The sequence below is a fragment of the Sebastes fasciatus genome, chromosome 3 (assembly GCF_043250625.1).
Source record: "Sebastes fasciatus isolate fSebFas1 chromosome 3, fSebFas1.pri, whole genome shotgun sequence".
Taxonomy (NCBI): domain Eukaryota; kingdom Metazoa; phylum Chordata; class Actinopteri; order Perciformes; family Sebastidae; genus Sebastes; species Sebastes fasciatus.
The window spans coordinates 38691750-38713053 of record NC_133797.1 but is presented as its reverse complement, the minus strand read 5'-3'; the positions used below and the strand labels follow the sequence as shown (position 1 = coordinate 38713053).

At 43.9% G+C, this 21304-nt stretch overlaps 2 protein-coding genes across 2 annotated transcripts; both read right to left on the bottom strand.

The window, feature by feature from the left end:
* Positions 1-992: 992 nt before the first annotated feature.
* On the bottom strand, positions 993-3201 carry LOC141765040 (SUN domain-containing protein 3-like). Its single transcript, XM_074630868.1, has 6 exons — positions 3095-3201; positions 2831-2969; positions 2589-2716; positions 2279-2449; positions 2078-2167; positions 993-1909 (listed from the first exon to the last, which is right to left on the bottom strand). Exons 1-6 carry the CDS (start codon positions 3152-3154, stop codon positions 1802-1804), a joined length of 696 nt encoding a protein of 231 aa, XP_074486969.1. The 5' UTR covers positions 3155-3201; the 3' UTR covers positions 993-1801.
* An 8053-nt stretch (positions 3202-11254) lies between these two features.
* On the bottom strand, positions 11255-13621 carry LOC141765038 (SUN domain-containing protein 3-like). Its single transcript, XM_074630866.1, has 8 exons — positions 13481-13621; positions 12899-13299; positions 12590-12684; positions 12334-12457; positions 12097-12215; positions 11785-11955; positions 11601-11690; positions 11255-11416 (listed from the first exon to the last, which is right to left on the bottom strand). Exons 2-8 carry the CDS (start codon positions 13242-13244, stop codon positions 11309-11311), a joined length of 1053 nt encoding a protein of 350 aa, XP_074486967.1. The 5' UTR covers positions 13245-13299; positions 13481-13621; the 3' UTR covers positions 11255-11308.
* Between the last annotated feature and the right edge of the window lie 7683 nt (positions 13622-21304).

The following is a 21304-nucleotide window of genomic DNA, read 5'->3' as shown; positions in this document are numbered from 1 at the left end:
AATGTGCTGCTAAAGACATGTAAATCCAGAGGACAGATGGTCATTTTGTAATGGGTTATGTATGAATAATTGTGATGTGTTTTGTTTTTTGTCTGATGGGTCTTACTTGTCTGTCTGTCTATGGTAACAGGATGTCTGTTGTATGTGTACTTTTTCTCAAACTGAGCTGCCTGTGGATGCAAAATGAATTTCAGTGCAAACTGACAATAAAGTTGTATCATATCGTATCGTAAGTGATTACTCTGTTTAGAAATAAACCTCACATTCTTACGAAAAAGTAGTATAATTCAAGTTTATTTTATGAAGTATACTTAAGTAAAAGTTCAAGTATATATTACCCAAGCATACTTGTATACTAATATCAAAGTACTGTATACTTAATAAGTGTACTGCTTTTGCTTGGGACTACATTGGCCCACATTTTAGTTCATAAAAGTATATGTAAGAATAGAAAACTTTGAGTAGACAACTAGTTTACATTGATTCCAGAGAGGTAGTCAGGCTACAAAGTTGACTAATGTGATCGACCTATAATCTTGTGCTAAAGGTTGAGAGTGGTAGAGAATGAGCAACAAGCAACACGCCCACAGTTCACAGGTCAACAGCTGGAAGTGAATGGAGGCGGTGACGCGTTACACTAATGTTTGTTTGTTTATTCAGATCCCCATTAGCTTTTGCAGAGCAGCAGCTATTCTTCCTGGGGTCAACATATTTTACATGGTGACAATACAAAAATACACATTCACACTACTCATCATACTCTAACATAACACATAGTAATACACGTCAACTGTAAATAAAACAATAACAACTGACACAGTTTAAATGAAAAAAACACAAAGAAAATAGAGAGGCTCCGACTGAATCTATCATGATCGAACAGATAAATATCATAATTTAATATGGATAATATTTGTTGTTATAACATTCTTAAAGAAAACCATCAATGAATACAGCAATCTATTTCTCACTTCAAACCAAGAGACATTTATGCATTTTATGGCATCAATTCTATTTCATATCACCTGAATCTGACCTTTATGTTGTTTGGTAAATGTAAAATTATATGTTGGAGTTGTTACATGATCAATAATGTGCTTTTGTAAGATGGAAGAATGATATTTGTATGTTATTTTTTACTTATATCAAGTTCACTGCACTTCAAATAGATAAAACAAGCAGAAATCATTTTCATGATCTTTATTGTACAGTTATTATTATTATTATTATTATTTGTGTATGGGAGGAAACCGGTGAACCCGGAGAAAACCCATGCATGCACGGAGAGAATATGCAAACTCTACACAGACAGAGAGGCAGAGCCAGGACCGATCACCAGTCTTTCCTCTGTGTGGCTACAGCACTGATCACTGTGCCACCGTGCAGCCCTCAAACCATCTGTGAATAAGTAGGAATTGTGGAATTTGGAGTGACAGAAAATACCAGCATTCACACTGCATTGTAGACAGCCATGTATCTCTTCCGATCAACATGGAGCCTCAAGCAGTTTCCTTCACCTGGCAGGGAGGAGGTTTGCTGGGAGGAAGTATGGTGAACACTCACGGAACACCACACCTCTCCCCAGCACCCACCCACCCACCCTGTGTCTACACCAGCACAGGTGTTCCAGCCAGCCATTTGCTAATATTTTTATGACTGCAAATTCCACAACACAAAGTTAAATTAAGCCTATCTATTCACAGATGGTTGGTTGTTGGAACAAATACATTCTCACCTGCCTTTGCACCCAGCCAAGAAGACGGTGTTTGTTCCAACATAGTATAGAAGCAAACACCGTCTTCTATATGGTCCCATGGACCCTGAAATTGTAGAGGCAAGTGTAGTCAGGATTTCCCCAGTTGCTCTCAACTTGCACCTTCACATGGCAGAAGACACCTGCTTCCTGATCCTGAGAGATAGAGAAATGAACAGAGAGAGTTGAGCACAAACTGAGAGGATGGGAAATAAGGGATATAATGAGTAGCCTACAATGAGGACAGACAACTGATATATTAGCTTGTGGGGGAAATTTAAAAAATGCATGTGCATGTGTTTCATTGCATGATGTAATACTCACAGACAGTTTGAAAGTCTGCACTGACTCGTCGTCCTGATCATAAAGAAAGGTTCCTAGTAGGGTGCCTTCATCCTCTTCAGTCTTCACGCCCTTCAAGAGAGAAAGATAGAGATCCAGTTGAACACCTTGATGTTCTCCGTGTATGTGACAGTGAAATACACAGGACGACTGCAGTGTAACAATTTTAAATTTGTGACTTACATAGACAGAAAACATCTTTGGGGCGCTCGAGATGCTGCCAGTTGGCGACACGGTCTTTGAAATGTGACCCAGTGTCACGTGGCTGATGGTCACTGGGTGGGACAGAGCTATGACCAAATGTCCACGCTCACCAGGAAATGGCCAGCAGCGTCCGACCTCCATTGGTCCTCCCTGCAGAATGAAAGAGTATAAAAAAGAGTTTAGATGGTATGAGGTATAACAAAATAGACAGTAAAACAATCCAAACCATTAGATGATATTGCCAAACCGCATAGCCATGTGTTTTGTGTGTGTAGTTCCTAGTTCCTACCTGAGTCACGATACTTTGGTCTGCAGCTGGTCTCCAAAAAGATGTCAGGAAATTCCAGATACGAATGGAAAGGGATGGATTTGTGCTTCGGTAGGTTTTCGAGGATAATTGAGGTAAAACACGGGCCCCTGCACACAAAAATACACACAAAGAAAGTGAGAAAAGGATCTCAAAACTAAAAATCACATGTTCGAATTACAATCTGACAGATAAAAATTATGAGGGGGATTTAGATGTCTCACCTTGCGACTCCAGGGCAAAGTTGGGCATAGTGCCCGCTGGTGGCAGCTCGTTGATCCTCTTCATCCTCTCTGTCATCTTCAGCAGCTCGTCCTGCAGCATTTTCACCTGCTGCTCCAGCCCTTGAGTTCTTCTCAAGACCTGTAAGTGACATCATTGTGTGTTTCAACATGTGTACAAGTGAGAACATATTTGGGCTGTGATTGTGTTTTATAGATGCACATTAAGAATAAAAAAGAAAGCCAAGCTGCTTTTAAGGGTCATACGGTCGTATCCAGCTTGGTAAGTAACGCTGAGAGTCCTGAGTCCAGAGAGGTGCCGTTCATGCAGGGAGCCAGGGAGAAGGATACAATTCCTGATGGATTAAGAGAAACAAAGTATTGGAGAAACTGGTCAGTGATGTTTTATTCAAAAGACAGACACTCTACAGTATAAAACACACAGGCTGATGAACAAGATATGACTGTTTGTAGAAGGAGAGATCGCTTACCAAGACACAGCATGTAGAACAGCCAGTGAATAATGCCGTTCCAGCTGGCCCCGGTGGCCCTGTTTGCCCCACTGGGGATGTTGGCCTCGTCGTCCCAGCTGGCCTCTTTGGTCCCAGGTGCAAACCTGACGGTTTTCTTGGTGGTGTCTCTTGGGCTGTCTGGAGCAACCCTCCTAGGTCTTCTGAAAGTATTTTACAATGAAAATGAGAAAGAGAGTGAGAGCTTTGAAGATGTATAATGAAGACGTTATGACTGTTAAACACATACTGTACATAGCCTGTGTGCTACAGAACATATACTAGCATGACTGTGACACACACACACACACACACACACACACACACACACACACACGTCAGCTTACCTATAAGTAGAAGTCTCCTTGTAGGAAATGACTGGTTCTCCTCGAAGGTTGTAATATCCTCCGTTGGTCAGTCGAGAGCTTCTACGTAACATGACTGTAAACCAAACAAGAGAGCAGAGGAGGTGGTCAGTCACTCACTGACACTAGTTATGTCATACACTTTGGCTTTTCTAACTACAACACTTCTACTATTAGAAGCAACTCAGTGCATGTCAATAGTTTTCTGTTATTGAGTGTCAGACACACCGGAGCCAAAAAAAAACACTCTGTGTCAGAGATGTGTGGAATCAACTAAAGTCATTTTTGAGGTTGTAGTTTGTGTTGGATGACCTTTTTAACCATCTTCTGTTCTTTTTGTGAATATAGACTGATGTTTATTTAACTTTTTCTTTAATATTTATGATATAAATAATTATATTTATCCTCTTTTATTACTTCTCAATGTCAGTTTTTGAATAAGTATAAATCCAATCAGTGCTCCATTACTGCCTAACCCAGTTGAATAGAGGCTTACAGGAACTACCACCTGTGCATGAAAGTCATTAAACAAAACTATTTGACCTAACATCAAGTTGAAAATATTGTATATATATGAATTCTTGAAAGGTGTTTCTAACATTTTGTCAAACTCCATTGGACAAAATGATTAGAAACATCTCTCTCACACAGTCTGAATATTAATCTCTCAAAGGTAGGATTAATCACGTTACATATGAACCTGTTCTAACAGAAACCATACAGAGGTATTGCTGCTCTGCTTACTGAGTGTGTGTTTCACAGATCTGGGAGAGAAACAATGATTTACCTTCACTTTGCCTGTGTGATGACATTGTGATAATGAAGAAGTGGATGTTTTGCGTTGAGTTTTGGTTTCTCTGCGGTTTTGCGTCGAGCTCACTGAAAAGTCCTCAGCTGAGTCTCCAGATAACTTGCTGTGAGAGAATAAGTGAATCAGACAGAGTCCTAATCTCACTGAGTTCCATAACGGCTGTAATGCGTCAGAGAATTCTAGAATGACATCCTAAACGTAGATCATAGTCACGCCCCGGTAGCTAGGCAACCATCAATGTCACTATGATGAATAATAATAATAATAATAATAACACTTTGATGAAGGCAAAAAACAACAACAAAAGTGGTAACACTTCATTTTTCATAATAAGGCAGAAATGCATAAAGAAATGTATGAAGAAAAGAATACAGAAATAAATAAGTTTTGGGAAATAAATAAGGGGTGAAATACAAAGGGAAGATTGTGCATAAATAAATAAACTAGAATTGTACTCGATACCGTGAGGTGGTCGGCTTATTATTAACACTGTGTTTCAATGTAACGTATCGGTGGATGCCTCTCTCATTCAGCAGCCTTGTTATGTCTGTATAATGTTACACTATGATGTCTGTCATCCGCTCAGCTACAGCTTTTTATCTTTAATTATATTTATCCTCTTTTATTACTTATCTGTGTCAGTTTTTGAGTTTTTGAATAAGTATAAATTCAATCAGTGCTCCATTACAGCCTAACCCAGTTGAATATAGGCTTACAGGAACTACACACCTGTGCATGAAAGTCTTTTAACAAAACTATTTGACCTAACATCAAGTTGAAAATATTGTTTTGTTTTTTTGCACAATTAGAAACTTTAGTTATATTAGGAAATGTACAAAAGGAAATTCATGTCCATGACTGGATTTGAGGACCATAATGAGGTTAGAAGAAGGGGGATGATAGGCCCAATAAAGTCCCAAGTCTCGTGACCCGTTTTAACGTAGAAAAATGATTCAAAGTTTAAAGTATGGCAACTCTGTATGGCCCTAAAGACGTGTGTTTTTGAACTCTCTTCACATCGATTTGCCACTCATTCCTGTGGAGCAAAGAAATCGCGCTTTCGCGCGTTTTTTTCGGAGACCGCTACGCGAATCTCTTAGACAGGTCATAGCACACCATTCCTGGTCATTCCGCACGTTTTGATGTACTTTTTTTTTTTACAGGTGTTGGCAACGCTGCGGCAGGAGTAGCGCGGCAAAAACCGTAAGAGGAGGAATAGTAAGACTTCACTAGAACATTTCGCAAGACATTTTGACCAGTGTGCCTGGTGCTGGGGGGGTCTGAGGACCACAGTGAGGTTATAAGAAGGGGGATGATAGGCCAAATAAATTTATTTATTTATCTTTGGATCAATTCCCTTATTTATCTACTCTTCGGTTTAATTTTCCCTTTTATTTATTTAAGTATTTATTTTTATAATTTTCTAAATTTAGTTATACGCATTTAAACATAAATATTAATTTATGTCACATTTGATCAATTAATGCCCACATTTATTTGTAATATTTTTTTGCTACATTTAATGACATATTTATTAATTTATCAAGTCATTTATTTATTCATTAATTGATTTTTGCAGGATACGTCCTCCGTAGTCATGTAGTTTAGTGAGATGGAAATTATTTCTTTTTTTCCGTAATTTTAGCTAAAATTGTTGCTTATTTTTACTCATACATATTTCAAAGATAGTTTAGCTGGAATACATAAAATGTTTTAAATGCGTCCTGTGTGTATCAATTATGTAGAAATAAATCCTACCTTTTTAGCTGGATAACGGGAGCAGGAGGTTGCATCGTCTGTCATCCAGGAGCTTCTTGACCGTGGGATTCTCTGTGGTTTGGGTGTCTGATAACACATGATACCAATTTAAGACATTAAGTCACACAATGCACTCACTTGATTCAAATTCAAAACACTGGATATTCCAAACAAAAAATGCCAGAGTAATGGTTACACTCACATTACAGCAGAATTAGTGCAGATGTCACTGTGTATTTTTACTGACAGTGACATGCCACGAAAGATGTTACTGATTGTGATACAAGTATCCTGTGGAGGAAAATACATGTACCTGTTGAGATGGAGAGGGAGAGCCTGCCTCTTCCATCATCCAGAAGTCTCTCTGTGGTGGAGGTGTCTGTGTTTCGGCCATCTGATAACACATGATACAAAGTTTATGAAACTCAAGACATTGTGTATTGTATTTAAATGTGCAGTGTGTGGGGAAAAGATCCCTACCTTGTTAGCTGGATAACGGGAGCAGGAGGGTGCACCATCCGTCATCCGGGAGCTTCTTGACCGTGGGGTTCTCTGTGGTTTGGGTGTCTGATAACACATGATACCAAGTTTAAGACATTAAGTCACACAATGCACTCACTTGATTCAAATTAAAAACACTGGATATATTTCAAACAAAAAAATGTATTAAGCCATATTTGGGGCATAGCTCCATTTACACAACATAAACAGTCTTGACTCTTATTAATTTAGAGTGTGTCAGGAACAAGGAAACACTTTATAATTAGGCTTCAACCAACTGACAGAATTTGCATGCAAATTACCTTTTTGGGTTGTGGAACAGTTGCTGTGCACTCCACAGGGCTGGGAAGATGCGATGGAACAAGTTTGTCCATCTCAGCCAACATGGCACTGCTAAACCTGACTGGTGTTAGCGGGATGGAACAGTCCTTCAGAACTACCTGTGAAATAAAAATGCAGAAAGACTACTGTAGACAATTTGTCTCGTCAAAAAGCAACAATCAAACATATCCTAATCATTTAAGTTAAAGCATAATACAAACGTAACAAACTTGCTGCTGGACCATCCTCTTTTTGGGTGCACCATGTGATGGCTCAAGTAGCCCAGGTTGGCTCCTCTGTAATGACAAATAGCATAGATTGTATTAAAACAGGTACCCTTTGATCATTACTAAGGTAAACTCTTTAGGAAATATCACTCCTTTCAACCTACCTTCCTGCCCCGTCCAACAAGTGTCCACTCGTAAGGGTTCAGTCGACGTGGCACGTTGACCTCTCCCCTCACAACAACAATTGGAGAGAACCTTGGCAGTGATGGTCTGGGAGAAACCTGTGGCTGTGGTGCTGGTACTGGTACTGGGGTGTACAGTTGCTGATAATAACAAAAATAAAAATTGTATTTATGTAGCAGGTATTAAAAACATTTACAATGTGCTTCACATATACAAGAAAACACACACATACAAATAAAACTGTACCTACATACACAAGATACATAGACAAGAATTAAAGCACACTACCAAGATAAACAAAAGGAAAGGCAAATAGAGAGCATTTATAAAAAGGCTAACCTTGTAAGCAGCACTCCACAGTAAATCCACAAGGATCTCCATTCCACTACGATCACTCAGGTGTACCTGCAAAAGCAAGTGCTAATTAATTTACAAAACAGATATTTTGCTCTCAATATGTATTTGCCATGAACTGAACTTGTCATATCAACTACAAAGAGGTGTACATAAAACTTTTCCATTCGCCATGTCACAACAACATATTCTACTTACGCCATCTTTAGTCCACAGGTCAAGGCGGTCAAACGGAAAGTACTCCGCCATGGAATAGTACTTCACACCTAAAAAAAGAAAACATCAGGAATTATTGAAATATCCATACACAAATCTTAACTCTGTTTTATGTAAATTACAAAACCACAATGACTTTTATGGAAATCATATGATGTATTCAATCAGTTTGTCTAAGAAGATATAACCCCTTACACATGTAACTGTACTTGAACTAAAATCTTTCATTAACATACCCATCCGTGCCGCCACGCGACGAAACTCCTGTGGCATGAAGTCCTGCTGAGCCACCTCTACGTTAAGACGTGGAGGGAAGTCCAGAACAAAAACCTGGTAGGAAAAAAAAGTTGTTCATTACATTATTATTATTATGCATCTCAAAAACACACATTCAAAAATTATCAATTTATCAAAGGCTGTATCAGAGTTAAATCACATAAAACAATCTGTTGACACCAGCTGCTGCTGTCAGCCCTTTAATTCTACATAGAATTTGCCTTTTGTAATGGCCATTTCATTTCATTATAAATATAATTTATAATTATTTTAGACAGAAAAAAGTTATTCTACAGATAGAGACATTTAAACTGTTTTAATGTTGCTGGTATGATGTCAATGCACTGTCAAAAGAGCACAGTCACTGTTGTTGCTGTGAACTGCGCTGCTCGAGACCTCAAATCTCTAGAGGAGACGCGCGCACACACGCACATACAGAGACGCGCGCGTACGCACACACCTCTGCCTTTGTTAGACCACAGCAGTAACGTTATATACATTGAGGAGAATTTATGACTTCTTTACATACTGTTATATAGATATTTATGTTCACAGCAACAGTAACAGGACATTTACATGTTTTCATAAAGTTCAGCCTTAAAATGCTAATCTGTGAGGCTAGCTAGCTAAATACACAGTTAACGTGAGACTCACCTCAAACAGAAGTCAGAGAGGCAGAAGGAGACGTGAAGACGGTATTTAAGTGAAGGCCACAAAACAAAGAGCCAATCAGAGTTCTTTAATTTGAGAGGTGTCATCAGATTCATCAGGCTGGTTGCTGGGGCCCCCCTGAACCCTAGCAACAGGTTACACATTGGTTCGTAGTCTGACCAATGAAAGTGAGTTTACATTTGAAATCAAAACAACGGACATTTACATTAACACTGCTCTATGACTAAAGGAGACACCCCACGTGGTTAGCCACCTACTGGCGGGAAACATGGTCAGGCTGGTTGCTGGGGCCCCCCTGAACCCTAGCAACAGCTTACACATTGGTTCGTAGTCTGACCAATGAAAGTGAGTTTACATTTGAAATCAAAACAACGTGATTAGCCACCTACTGGCGGGAAACATTAGTTCAAAACTCGAGTTAGTCATGCTATAAAAACTATTCTAGGTGACACACAGTAAGCTATTGGTGTTGTTTAAACTGCGAGCAGCTTCTGTCCTCTGCGCCCTCTGTCGGGAGATTAACACACGCACGAACACACACAACAGCGCCGTGCAGAGTCAGAAATGTTACTGAACTGAACAAACTGAATATCTATCTGTTGATGCTATGAATTATTGATTTATTTTGACCAAAACCAGAGTTTGTGATTGTTGGAACAGTGGAAAGAGCTTCGCTCCTCCTATAACAGTAGGCCTGTACGCTACTGTAGGCCTATACACAGTTATAGGAGGAGCTTCGCTCTTCCTATAACTGTGTATATCAGAATCAGAATCAGAATCAGAAAGGTGTTTATTGCCAGGTGTAAGAGGTATACACTAGGAATTTTCCTTGCACCAGCCGTCGTTAATATAGAAACATATTCCCCCTCCTTTTGACTTGTGTGATAGCTCCGGGTCGCGGTCGGCTCGGAACAGCTGGAAGCCGGGCAGCTGCAGCGCAGAGTCCGGTATAGTTCCACACAACCACGACTCAGTAAAACACAAGACCGAAGAGAGGGAAAAGTCTCTGTTGGTACTGACCATCAGCAGCAACCCGTCCACTTTGTTGCTTTGCCTTGTGCTTCTAGGCACACTGGAATAATAACACTATGATGAAGGCATTAAACGGCCAAAAAAACAACAACAACGAAAGTGGCAACACTTCATTTTACAGGTCCGCAAATTTCATTTCTATATTACTGTAATATTACAAAATATATTTTACTTTTAACATATATTTATTGTTAGAATAGAGTAATACGATACGAGCTTGAGGAGGTCTTTAGTGTAGTCCTTGTAGCGCCTCTTTTGTCCGCCAGCAGCCCGTTTTGCGTTGCTGAGTTGCCCATAGAGGGCTTGGCGGGGCAAGCGGTGGTCAGGCATGCGGATAGTATGCCCTATCCAGCGGAGATGTTTTTTTGCTAATGCTGCTTCCATGCAGATGGAGTTGGTCATGGAAAGGATCTCTGTGTGAGGCACCCGATCTTCCCAAGAGAGGCCGAGGATTTTTTGGAGGCATCGAATGTGGAAGGCCTCCAAGTTTTTGATATGCCGTCTGTATGGGGTCCATGTTTCTGCCCCATAGAGCAGAGTGGAGGCACATACCGCGTTGTAAACAGCCACCGTGGTACTGATCTTCAGGTTTTTGTTTTGGAATACCCTTCTACGGAGTCGCCCAAAGGCTGATGAGGCTTTGTTGATGCAACTGTTTATTTCAGTGTCAAGGGAGCAGTCTGAGGAGATTGTGGAGCCAAGATAGGTGAACTGGTGAACTACTGTGAGTGGAACACCACCTATTTGAAAGTTAGGGAGTGAAGGAGGTTGGGTAGTGAGTTGTGCCATGACTTCGGTTTTTTGAATATTGACCTGGAGACCAAAGGACTGGTATAGGCTGGAGATTGTGTTAAGGGCATGCTGCATGGACTCTGGGCTATGTGCAAAGACAGCGCAGTCATCTGCGTATTGGAGCTCATGGATTTGGCATGTCTTTGTCTTTGTGTAGGCCTGGAGCCGTCGGATGTTGAATAGACTTCCATCAAGGCGGTGCTCCAGGTGAACTCCATCTCTGTGGTATAAATTTGTTATCAATCCAGAATACCAATTAATTACTTATAATATAACTCAATCACAATACCAATTCATTACTTATATATTTAACTTAATCATATTGACTAGTTGTTATCTTTTCTTATATGCGCATATTATTATTTATAATATACAATTTATAATATACAATGTGTACATGAAATACAACATTTATAATGCAATTTATTTTTATTATTATTATATATAGAAGCAAACACCGTCTTCTATATGGTCCCATAGACCCTGAAATTGTACACGCAAGTGTAGTCAGGATTTCCCCAGTTGCTCTCGACTTGCAGCTTCACATGGCTGAAGACACCTGCTTCCTGATCCTGAGAGATAGAGAAATGAACAGAGAGAGTTAGTTGAGCACAAACCGAGAGGATGGGAAATAAGGGATATAATGAGTAGCCTACAATGAGGACAGACAAACTGTAATTCTTATGATATATTAGCTTGTGGGTGAAATTTAAAAAATGCATGTGCATGTGTTTCGTTGCATGATGTAATACTCACAGACAGTTTGAAAGTCTGCAATGACTCGCCGTCCTGATCATAAAGAAAGGTTCCTAGTAGGGTACCTTCATCCTCTTTAGTCTTCATGCCCTGCAAGAGAGAAAGATAGAGATCCAGTTGAGCACCTTGTTGTTCTCCGTGTATGTGACGTCTGCAGTGTAACAATTTTAAATTTGTGACTTACATAGACAGCAAACATCTTTGGGCTGCTCGAGATGCTGCCAGTTAGCGACACGGTCTTTGAAATGTGACCCAGTGTCACATGGCTGATGGTCACTGGGTGGGACAGGGCTATGACTAAATGTCCACGCTCACCATCAAATGGCCAGCAGCGTCCATCCACGATTGGTCCTCCCTGAAGAATAAAAAAGAGTATAAAAAAAAGTTTAGATGGTATGAGGTATAACAAAATAGACAGTAAAACAATCCAAATCATTAGATGATATTGCCAAACCACATAGCCATGTGTTTTGTGTGTGTAGTTCCTAGTTCCTACCTGAGTCACAATACTTGGGTCTACAGGTTGTCTCCAAAGAGATATCAGGGATGAAAGAAAACAGGTTGGTCCGGTACATTGGTATGTTTCCGAGGACAATCGATCTAAAACAAGGGCCCCTGCACACAAAAACACACACAAAGAAAGTGAAAAAGGGATCTCAAAACTAAAAATCACATGTGTGAATTACAATCTGACAGATTGAAAAAAATGATGAGGGTGATTTAGATGTCTCACCTTGCGACTCCAGGGCAAAGTTGAGCATAGTGTCCCCTGGTGGCTCCTTGACCCACTTTAACCTCAGCACCTCGTCCTGCAGCATTCTCATCCGCTCCCCCATCCATTCATATGTGCTCAAAGCCTGTAAGTGACAGGAGATTCATTTGAATGGTGGATGTTGACATCATTGTGTGTTTCAACATGTAGGTGAGAACATATTTGGGCTGTGATTGTGTTTTATAGGTGCACATTAAGAATAAAAAGAAGGTCATACCTTATCCCGCTTGGTTGATGGGAAAAGTGACGCTGAGGGTCCTGAGTCAAGAGAGTTGCTGTTCATGGATAGAGCCAGGGTGAAGTATACAATTCCTGATGGATGGAGAGAAACAAAGTATTGGAGAAACAGGTCAGTGATGTTTAATTCAAAAGACAGACACTCTACAGTATAAAACACACAAGCTGATGAACAAGATATGATTGTTTGTAGAAGGAGAGATCGCTTACCAAGACACATGAGCAGCATGAAGAACAGCCAGCGAATAATGCCGTTCCAGCAGTGTTTGTAGAAGGAGAGATCGCTTACCAAGACACATGAGCAGCATGAAGAACAGCCAGCGAATAATGCCGTTCCAGCAGGCCCCGTTGCCCCCGCTGGCCCCGTTGGCCCAGCTGGCCCTGTTGGCCCCGCTGGCCCTGTTGGCCCCGCTGTCCTTGTTGTCCCCGCTGGCCTCTTTGGCCCTGTTGGCCCCGCTGGCCCAGCTGTCCCTGTTGGCCCCGCTGGCCTCGTTGCCCCAGCTGGCCCCGCTGTCCCTGTTGGCCCCGCTGTCCCTGTTGGCCCCGCTGGCCCCGCTGGCCCTGTTGGCCCCACTGGCCCAGTTGGCCCCGTTGGCCCCTATGGCCCAATTGGCCCCTATGATCCCGCTGGCCATGCTGATTTTCTTGGCGATGGACTTTCTCAGACCGTCTGGAGAAAACCTCCTTTTTCTGAAAGTATTGTATAATGAAAATGAGAAAGAGTGAGAGCTTTGAAGATGTATAATGAAGAACTTATGACTGTTAAACACATAGCCTGTGTATGCTACAGAACATACTGTATACAAGCATGACTGTGACACACACACACACACACACACACACACACACACACACACACACGTCAGCTTACTTGTACGTAGCCGTCTCCTTGTAGGAAATGACTGGTTTTCCTAGATGGTTGTAATATCCTGCGTTGGTCAGTCGAACGCTTCTACGTACCGTGACTGTAAACAAAACAAGAGAGCAGAGGAGGTGGTCAGTCACTCACTGACACAAGTTATGTCATACACTTTGACTTTTCTAACTACAACACTTCTACTGTAAGAAGCAACTCAGTGCATGTCAATAGTTTTGTGTTTTTGAGTGTCAGACACACAGAAACCAAAAAAAACCCACTCTATGTCAGAGATGTGTGGTTCTATTTCGTTCTTCCTGACTGCCAGAGGCAGTGTTTAACACTGGATGTTATCCATCTCGCGCACGCGCAGGTCGAGTATTTAATATCAACAAAGTCACATGTGACCTGGGATGACGTAGTTTATATAAGCCCACGTCATCATCAGAGATGTCCCTTGAATCTTCTCGCGGCAGGTAATCCGCGAATGCAGGTTGATTAAAGAGATAAGCCGTTGACTTTTCGCTGGAAGCCCTGCAACCGCATGGTTGGAGCTACGGTTCCGTCCTCCAAGGGCTGCGATTAGTTAATCACGGCTACACTCTAACACTTTAGACGCTGTAACACCGGTGTTTTCGCCGGTTCAATTCAGCGAGGCTAACGACAGGTGAGCTAGGATAACAAGGTGAGTATATCCTCCCGTCGTTAGAGTTTAAGTTACGTTTGTTGATAGGAGTCTGTTTTCGGTCTCCTTTATTGTTTATTGCCGCCGAGCTAAGTGTTTGCGCTACAGTATCGGCGAGCCTCCGTCGGACAACGAGCCCGTTGGGCTGTTGTCGGCTAATTCAGTTCCTTTTACAGTGTGTATTGCTCAGCAGCGAGTGATTTCGCTCGTTAAAGCAGACATCTCCTTTGTTGATAGATAGAGCGACCGCTCCCCAGTAAGTGATTTCGCTTGTGGGTTAACTTATTTTGTGGCTGCTGTTAAAGGGGAAGTTATTATCTCCCGTTTTTTGTATAATAACAGTCCTAGTTCAAAGCTAGTGTCTAGTTACTGAGACAGTTTGCTGTTGAGCAAATTGATGTAATTTTTTTTCTCTCTGTTACTAGAGAGTGCTTTCACTCCAGTGTAACCAATGGTTTGCATAACTAAGTAAACACATTATATAAGTAAGATATACATTATTTAATTAAATATAAGAGTATAAAATTAATACTAAGAATTATTATAAATATCAGCAGCACCATGTTAGGTGAGCATGTTTGCCGTGCCTGCATGGCTCCACTGCTAGCTACTGATGGCCATGATGAATGCCCCACATGCCTCGGTGTGGTACACCTGAGGGAGGGGCTGTCCGACAGTCAGTGCATGAATTGTAGTTTTATGCCACGGGAGCTGAAGATAGCTCGATTAGCTGAGCTAGAAGAGCAGCTCGAGTGCCAGTTGCCCCTATCGGGTGTACCTTCAAATGCACGGAGTGGGCGGAGACGCGCCCCACCTAAGGGGGCCCCACCTAAGGGGGCCCCACCTACAAAAAAGGCACGGAAAGTGGACTGTTTGGCAACTAAGGTCGACACGCTAACATCAGAGTTTGCTGAGATTAAAGCGCTGCTCCTTAACCTTCAGCCAGGCAGGGTGAACGCAACCCAGAATGACAGCCCGCAGGCTATGACACCTACCCCACCGGGATGGGATGAGGATGCCCTGTCTACGAGGGCTTCCTGTAGCCAGTTCTGTGAGGACCGGCCTGGACAGGGAGAGCTAGTAGCCTCCTCCCACGCTTCTGACACCTGTTCCCAGCAGTCAGGAAGTGGGTCCAGGGCAGGCTCAGAGTCTGCTCCAGCGACAGTTAAGCCAGTGGTCCGTATGGCTTTGGCACGCTTAAGCCCGGGCCACACAGCGCGCATCATGCTCGCGTGACGGCAACGTCTCGTGTTGTTTTTTATTTCGGCGTCCATGTTAACAGGTTAGAGTGGACACACTGCCCGCATGAGACGCGCGTCAGACGCCTGTCAGACGCACGTCAGACGTGCGTCTATTTTATAGAATAGAAGGCTCGCCTATTTTTCACGCTTGCCGCTTACCTCTCGGCTGCGTCTCCCAGCAGCAACAGACAGTGAAGGTGATCTATTGACAGTATATGAGCAAGATTACTACAGTTTCCATGTCTAGACATCTGTAGAATATGTCACTGACCATCAATATTTTACACTTCCTATCTAGATTTCAAAATAAAAGTCCTCTAGCGTTTTTAGTGCACAGAATCATTCATTCATTAACACAATGCTTTTATTCTGAAATACTCTAAATAAAGCAGTTGTCTGCTTGCAGGTTTCCATCAAGTTAATATAGTACAGGCTTTTAATTATGTAAACACTGTAGTAGTCATAGCAGAAACCCTACATATGCTATACATATAATAGACTGGGTTAATAGGTTATAAGAACATCAGGTGATAGTTGGCAGTATTTTTCCAATGCGCTCTCTCTTGCTCTCTCTCTCTCTCTCTCTCTCTCTCTCAACAAACACCACGTAACTTTATTGTTCTTTCTTTTAGAGGTGTTATTTAATTTTTTTAAAGATATTTAATAATAATTTTCGTTTTCTAAAGGTTAACAAATAACGAAACTGTTTATTTTGCTTTGTTTTATAATAATAAAAAAAAAACACTTTACTTATATTTATCATTCTGAAATACTTCAGGTGTTTTTCTCCATCAAGGCGCAGTTCAGCAACAAGGTGGTGAAAAGCTCCAAGTTGCCTGAGATGTCGGAACATCAGCATTTATAATGTAAATTGCTGTCCCGCCCCAGATGTAAATTAAGTCGTTTTCGATAAAAGCCGCAACCTGGAATGCTGTAGAACAGGAACCCGAAACCCCCTGGAAATGTTGTTTAAAACTGTGCCAGTCAAAGTGAAGAGGGATTGCTGTAGGCTCTCTCTTACTACTAATGTATTTATTTATTTTTTTGTATTAATATATAGCCCACAGAAATCCCTCTTCACTGTCAATGAAGAGGGATTTATATATATATATATATATATAGCCCATAGAAATCCCTCCTCATTGTCAGTGAAGAGGGATTTATATATATATAAATCCCTCTTCACTGACAGAAAAGAGGGATTTATATGGGCTATATATTAATATTTATGTATGAATTTATTTGCTTGTTTTTAATAATATTTACAAATTACCACACAGTTCTTACCCTTTTTTGTCTTAAATAAATATAAATCACATTTATTATGAAGTTAAATGGCCATTAAAAGGCAAACTCTATGTAGAAAGAAAGGGCTGTCAGCAACAGCAAAAACACAGCTGACAGGTAGCTCCGGGACGCTCCCGAGACGTGGGTAACTCGCGTCTAGTGTGAACACCCTAGGTGGGCATGACGCGGCCACGACGTGACGCTGCCGTCAGGCGAGCATGATGCGCGCTGTGTGGCCCCGGCGTTAGTCTTGGATGAGGCCCCGACTGCGGGCACCTCATCCAGTGCATTTTTTAGGTGGGCCCCGCCCCTGGCGGGTTTCTCTGTTCCACCCTCCCAGCCATACATTGAGGAGCTCCACAAATGCTGGCCAGACCCGAAATCGCTTTCCTACCACACCACTGACGGCAGGGCCTTAGCTTCAATGCAGAACGCTGACACTTACGGACTGGGTAAGATGCCAGCAGTGGAGCCATCTATTGCCGCCCTTATTGTGTCTCCCAATGAGGTCTTGAGGCCTGATGCTCGCTGTCCCAGGCCCCAGTGTCGCATCACAGACGACTTTCTAGTCAAGGCTTATGAAACAGCGGCACGCATGGGCCGTCTTGGAAACTCTCTTTCCCACCTGATACTATCCTTGTCCCAGTCCCTGCAAGCTGCTGGCGTGGATGCTTCCGTCCAGAGCCTCAGTGATGCATCCCTGCAGGCGTTCGGTCTTATCACAAGGGAGCTTGGCAGACTAATGTCGACCCTTACGCTGACTTGCCGGCAGGTATGGCTGGCCCAATCTCCGCTTTCGGAGCCGGGCCGGAGAGCCCTCCGCACTCTCCCCGTGGTTCCGTGGGAGCTGTTTGGCCCAGCAGCACAGCAGGCCTTGGAGCGGGGAATCCAGGCGAACCAGACTCGGCAGCAGTTTGCTAGCTTCCGGGAACCTACGCCTTTATTGCGACAGCGGCCCCCACAGGGTGGTGGTACCAGTCGCCCTCGGCTTCCAGCTCGTCCTGATACGTACCCGAGGACCTCGCAGGCTCCGGCACGGCCGGTGCCTCAAGCGAGAAGGGGTCGGGGGTCAGGGTATCGCCCCCCCAGGTACCCAAAGGGCCAGAGGGGAAGATCCTGATGCCCCGGGGCCGGCAGTCGGACGCTTCTCCCAGCAGCAACTCAGCTGCTGGGAAAGCAGCACTTCAGACCCTTGGGTGGTGGCTACGCTTTCCCAAGGGTACAATCTCCAATTCCGACGCCGGCCCCCAGTTTTCAGTGGGATCAGACTGACCACGGTCAGAGATCCCACAAAGTCCCAGGCACTCAGACAAGAAATATCCACCCTCCTGGGGAAGGGTGCCATCGAAGAGCTGGGGCTAGAGACACAGCAAGGTGGGTTTTACTCAGTTTATTTTCTGATTCCAAAGAGAGAGGGTGGGTTTCGCCCTATACTGGACTTACGAGGGCTGAACACATTTCTGAAGGTGTTGCCCTTCCACATGCTGAGTACAGCAGATGTGCTCCAAAACGTGACACGGCACAGTTGGTTCACATCCATCGATTTGAAGGACGCATACTTTCACGTCCCAATAGCACTACCTCACAGGCAGTACCTGCGCTTCGCATTCGAAGGCAAGGCCTTCCAATTCAGGGTGCTCCCATTTGGTCTTTCCCTTGCCCCACGGGTCTTCACAAGGTGCATGAGGGCGGCACTCGCCCCGATGCAAGCCAGGGGTATGCTTATCCTCCCATACCTGGACGATTGGCTAATTTGTGCTCTGACCAGGGAACAGGCAGACACTGCGTCCCTTCTGCATCACGTGACGAGGTTGGGCCTTACCGTCAACCATGCCAAGAGTTGTCTCATACCCAGCCAAAGGGTAGTGTTCATTGGTTTAACTCTGGACTCCCGCCATATGCTGGCCTTCCCAACACCAAGACGAGTAAACGCCATACTCCAGCTCCTCCTCCGGTTCCGGAAGAACAGGAGGTTGAGGTACAGCCTGTTTCTCAGGCTGTTAGGTATGTTGACGTCAGTAACATCAGTAGTGCCACTGGGCCTCCTGTACTTACGGCCATTCCAAATTTGGATCAATGGTCTCCAATTAGATCCAAAGGCCCACAGATCCAAGAGAGTCAGGGTGTCCAGCCGATGCCTCCTTGCATTGCGGCCATGGAGAGCCGGGGCATATCTGGCCAGAGGCATCTCATTGGGTTCGATTCCCTCACGTCGCGAGGTGGTGGTGACCGATGCTTCGCCCTCCGGCTGGGGGGCAGTATGGCAGCACAGAGCGATAAGGGGGCTCTGGACAGCACAGGAAGCGGCGGAGCACATAAATGTGCTCGAGCTCCGTGCTATATATTTGGCACTTCGCAAATTCCTACCACATTTGAGAGGCAGGCATGTTGTTGTACGGTCCGACAACAAGTCAGCTGTCTACCATGTAAACCGGCAAGGGGGCACCAGATCAACCCGGTTGCTACAGGTGGCACGGAGACTTCTGGTATGGGCTTTCCCTTGTTTTTCCAGCCTCAAGGCCATGTATCTGCCAGGGCCACAGAATGTGGTGGCAGACTTTCTCTCCCGCCAGAAACCCCCTGCGGGCGAGTGGAGGCTCCACCCAGAGGTGGTAGAGGTGGTAGAGGAGATATGGCGCAAATATGGCGCAGCAGAGGTGGACCTGTTTGCCTCAGAAGCCTCAACGCACTGCCCTCTTTGGTTCTCCCTGACGGAGACAGCAAGCCCGTTGGGACAGGATGCCCTGGCACACCCATGGCCAGATTGCCTCCTCTATGCCTTCCCACCATTCCCACTGATAGCAGTAACGCTACACAGAATACAGCACGGCATCCTGTTGGTCGCCCCAAACTGGCCGGGGAGACCCTGGTTTCCGGGGATGCACAGGCTTCTGGACGGAGTTCCATGGTGCCAACAGGTGGAAAATATTCTCAGAGTGGTGTAAAGTTCATGAGGAGGTACCTCAGAGTGCCTCTGTGCCAATAATACTGAGATTTTTGCAGTCTTTGCTGGAGAAGAAACTCTCTCCTTCTACCTTGAAGGTCTATGTAGCTGCTATTTCAGCCGGGCATGTCAGAGTGGATAACCAGACCGTGGGGTCTCACGCTCTGGTGACCCGATTTCTTAAAGGAGCCCAGCGGCGGAACCCCCCGCAGGCTGTCAAGGTTCCCTCGTGGGAACTGCCTCTGGTGCTAGAAGCCCTTTGTCTCCCCCCCTTCGAGCCTCTGGAGCAGTCGGGGCTGGAGTGGTCTTCAGTAAAGGTGGCTTTCCTTTTGGCGATGGCATCAGCAAAACGTGTGAGTGAACTTCACGCCTTGTCAGTGAGTGAAACGTGTATTCGCTGGAACTCAGATGGCACAGGGGTAGCACTTTGGCCTAACCCATCATTTTTCCCGAAGAGGTTGGCTCCGGCCCACTCTAATCAGGTCATTGAGCTGGCAGCTTATGACCCTTCATGCCTACAGGGGGAAGATGCTAAGTCAGCAGAACTGCTCTGCCCAGTGAGGGCCTTAAGGCAGTATATACAGGTGACTGCGAGCTTTCGCCGCTCTGATAGTCTGTTTGTCTGCTATGGGGGCCATAGGAAAGGGCACACCCTGTCCAAGCAGAGGCTTTCCAGGTGGATTGTTCAGGCCATTGAGGAAGCATACAGGTCAAAAGGACTGCCTTTACCTCTTAATATCAGAGGCCACTCCACCAGGAGTGTCTCCACTTCCTGGGCAGCGCTACGGGGGATCCCCCTAAGTGATATCTGCGCTGCGGCCAGCTGGGCTACTCCATGCACCTTTGCCTGTTTTTACAGGGTCAATGTTGCTGCTCCCCATGCAGTAGCATCGGTGGTTTTTCAGGAATCCACAGGCCGTTCCCGGTGAGGTGGGTTTTCCTCGTGACTACGTTGGTAGTCGTCATCCAGTGTTAAACACTGCCTCTGGCAGTCAGGAAGAACGAAATAGAACGTGAGTTACGTATGTAACTACGGTTCTATGAGTTCTGGATGACTGCCAGAGTTGGCTGTCACTCGGAATCTTGGCGAGAAGATTCTGGAGGGACATCTCTGATGATGACGTGGGCTTATATAAACTACGTCATCCCAGGTCACATGTGACTTTGTTGATATTAAATACTCGACCTGCGCGTGCGCGAGATGGATAACATCCAGTGTTAAACACTGCCTCTGGCAGTCATCCAGAACTCATAGAACCGTAGTTACATACGTAACTCACGATTCAACTAAAGCCATTTTTGAGGTTGTAGTTTGTGTTGGATGAGCCTTTTAACCATCTTCTCTTCTTTTTGTGAATATAGACTGCTGTTTATTTTCCACATAGTCATACAAGTAACTTTTTCTTTAATATTTATAATATAAATAATTATATTTATCCTCTTTTATTACTTTTCTCAATGTCAGTTTTTGAATAAGTATAAATTCAATCAGTGCTCCATTACTGCCTAACCCAGTTGAATAGAGGCTTACAGGAACTACCACCTGTGCATGAAAGTCATTAAACTGGATGAACCCGTCTGTGGTTCACAGCAAGAACTGGACTGCCCTCTGGTGGTTAGCTGCAGATGTGGATGAAGTATTTCAGTCTCTTCAGTCTTTCATACATTTCAGGATATTGTAC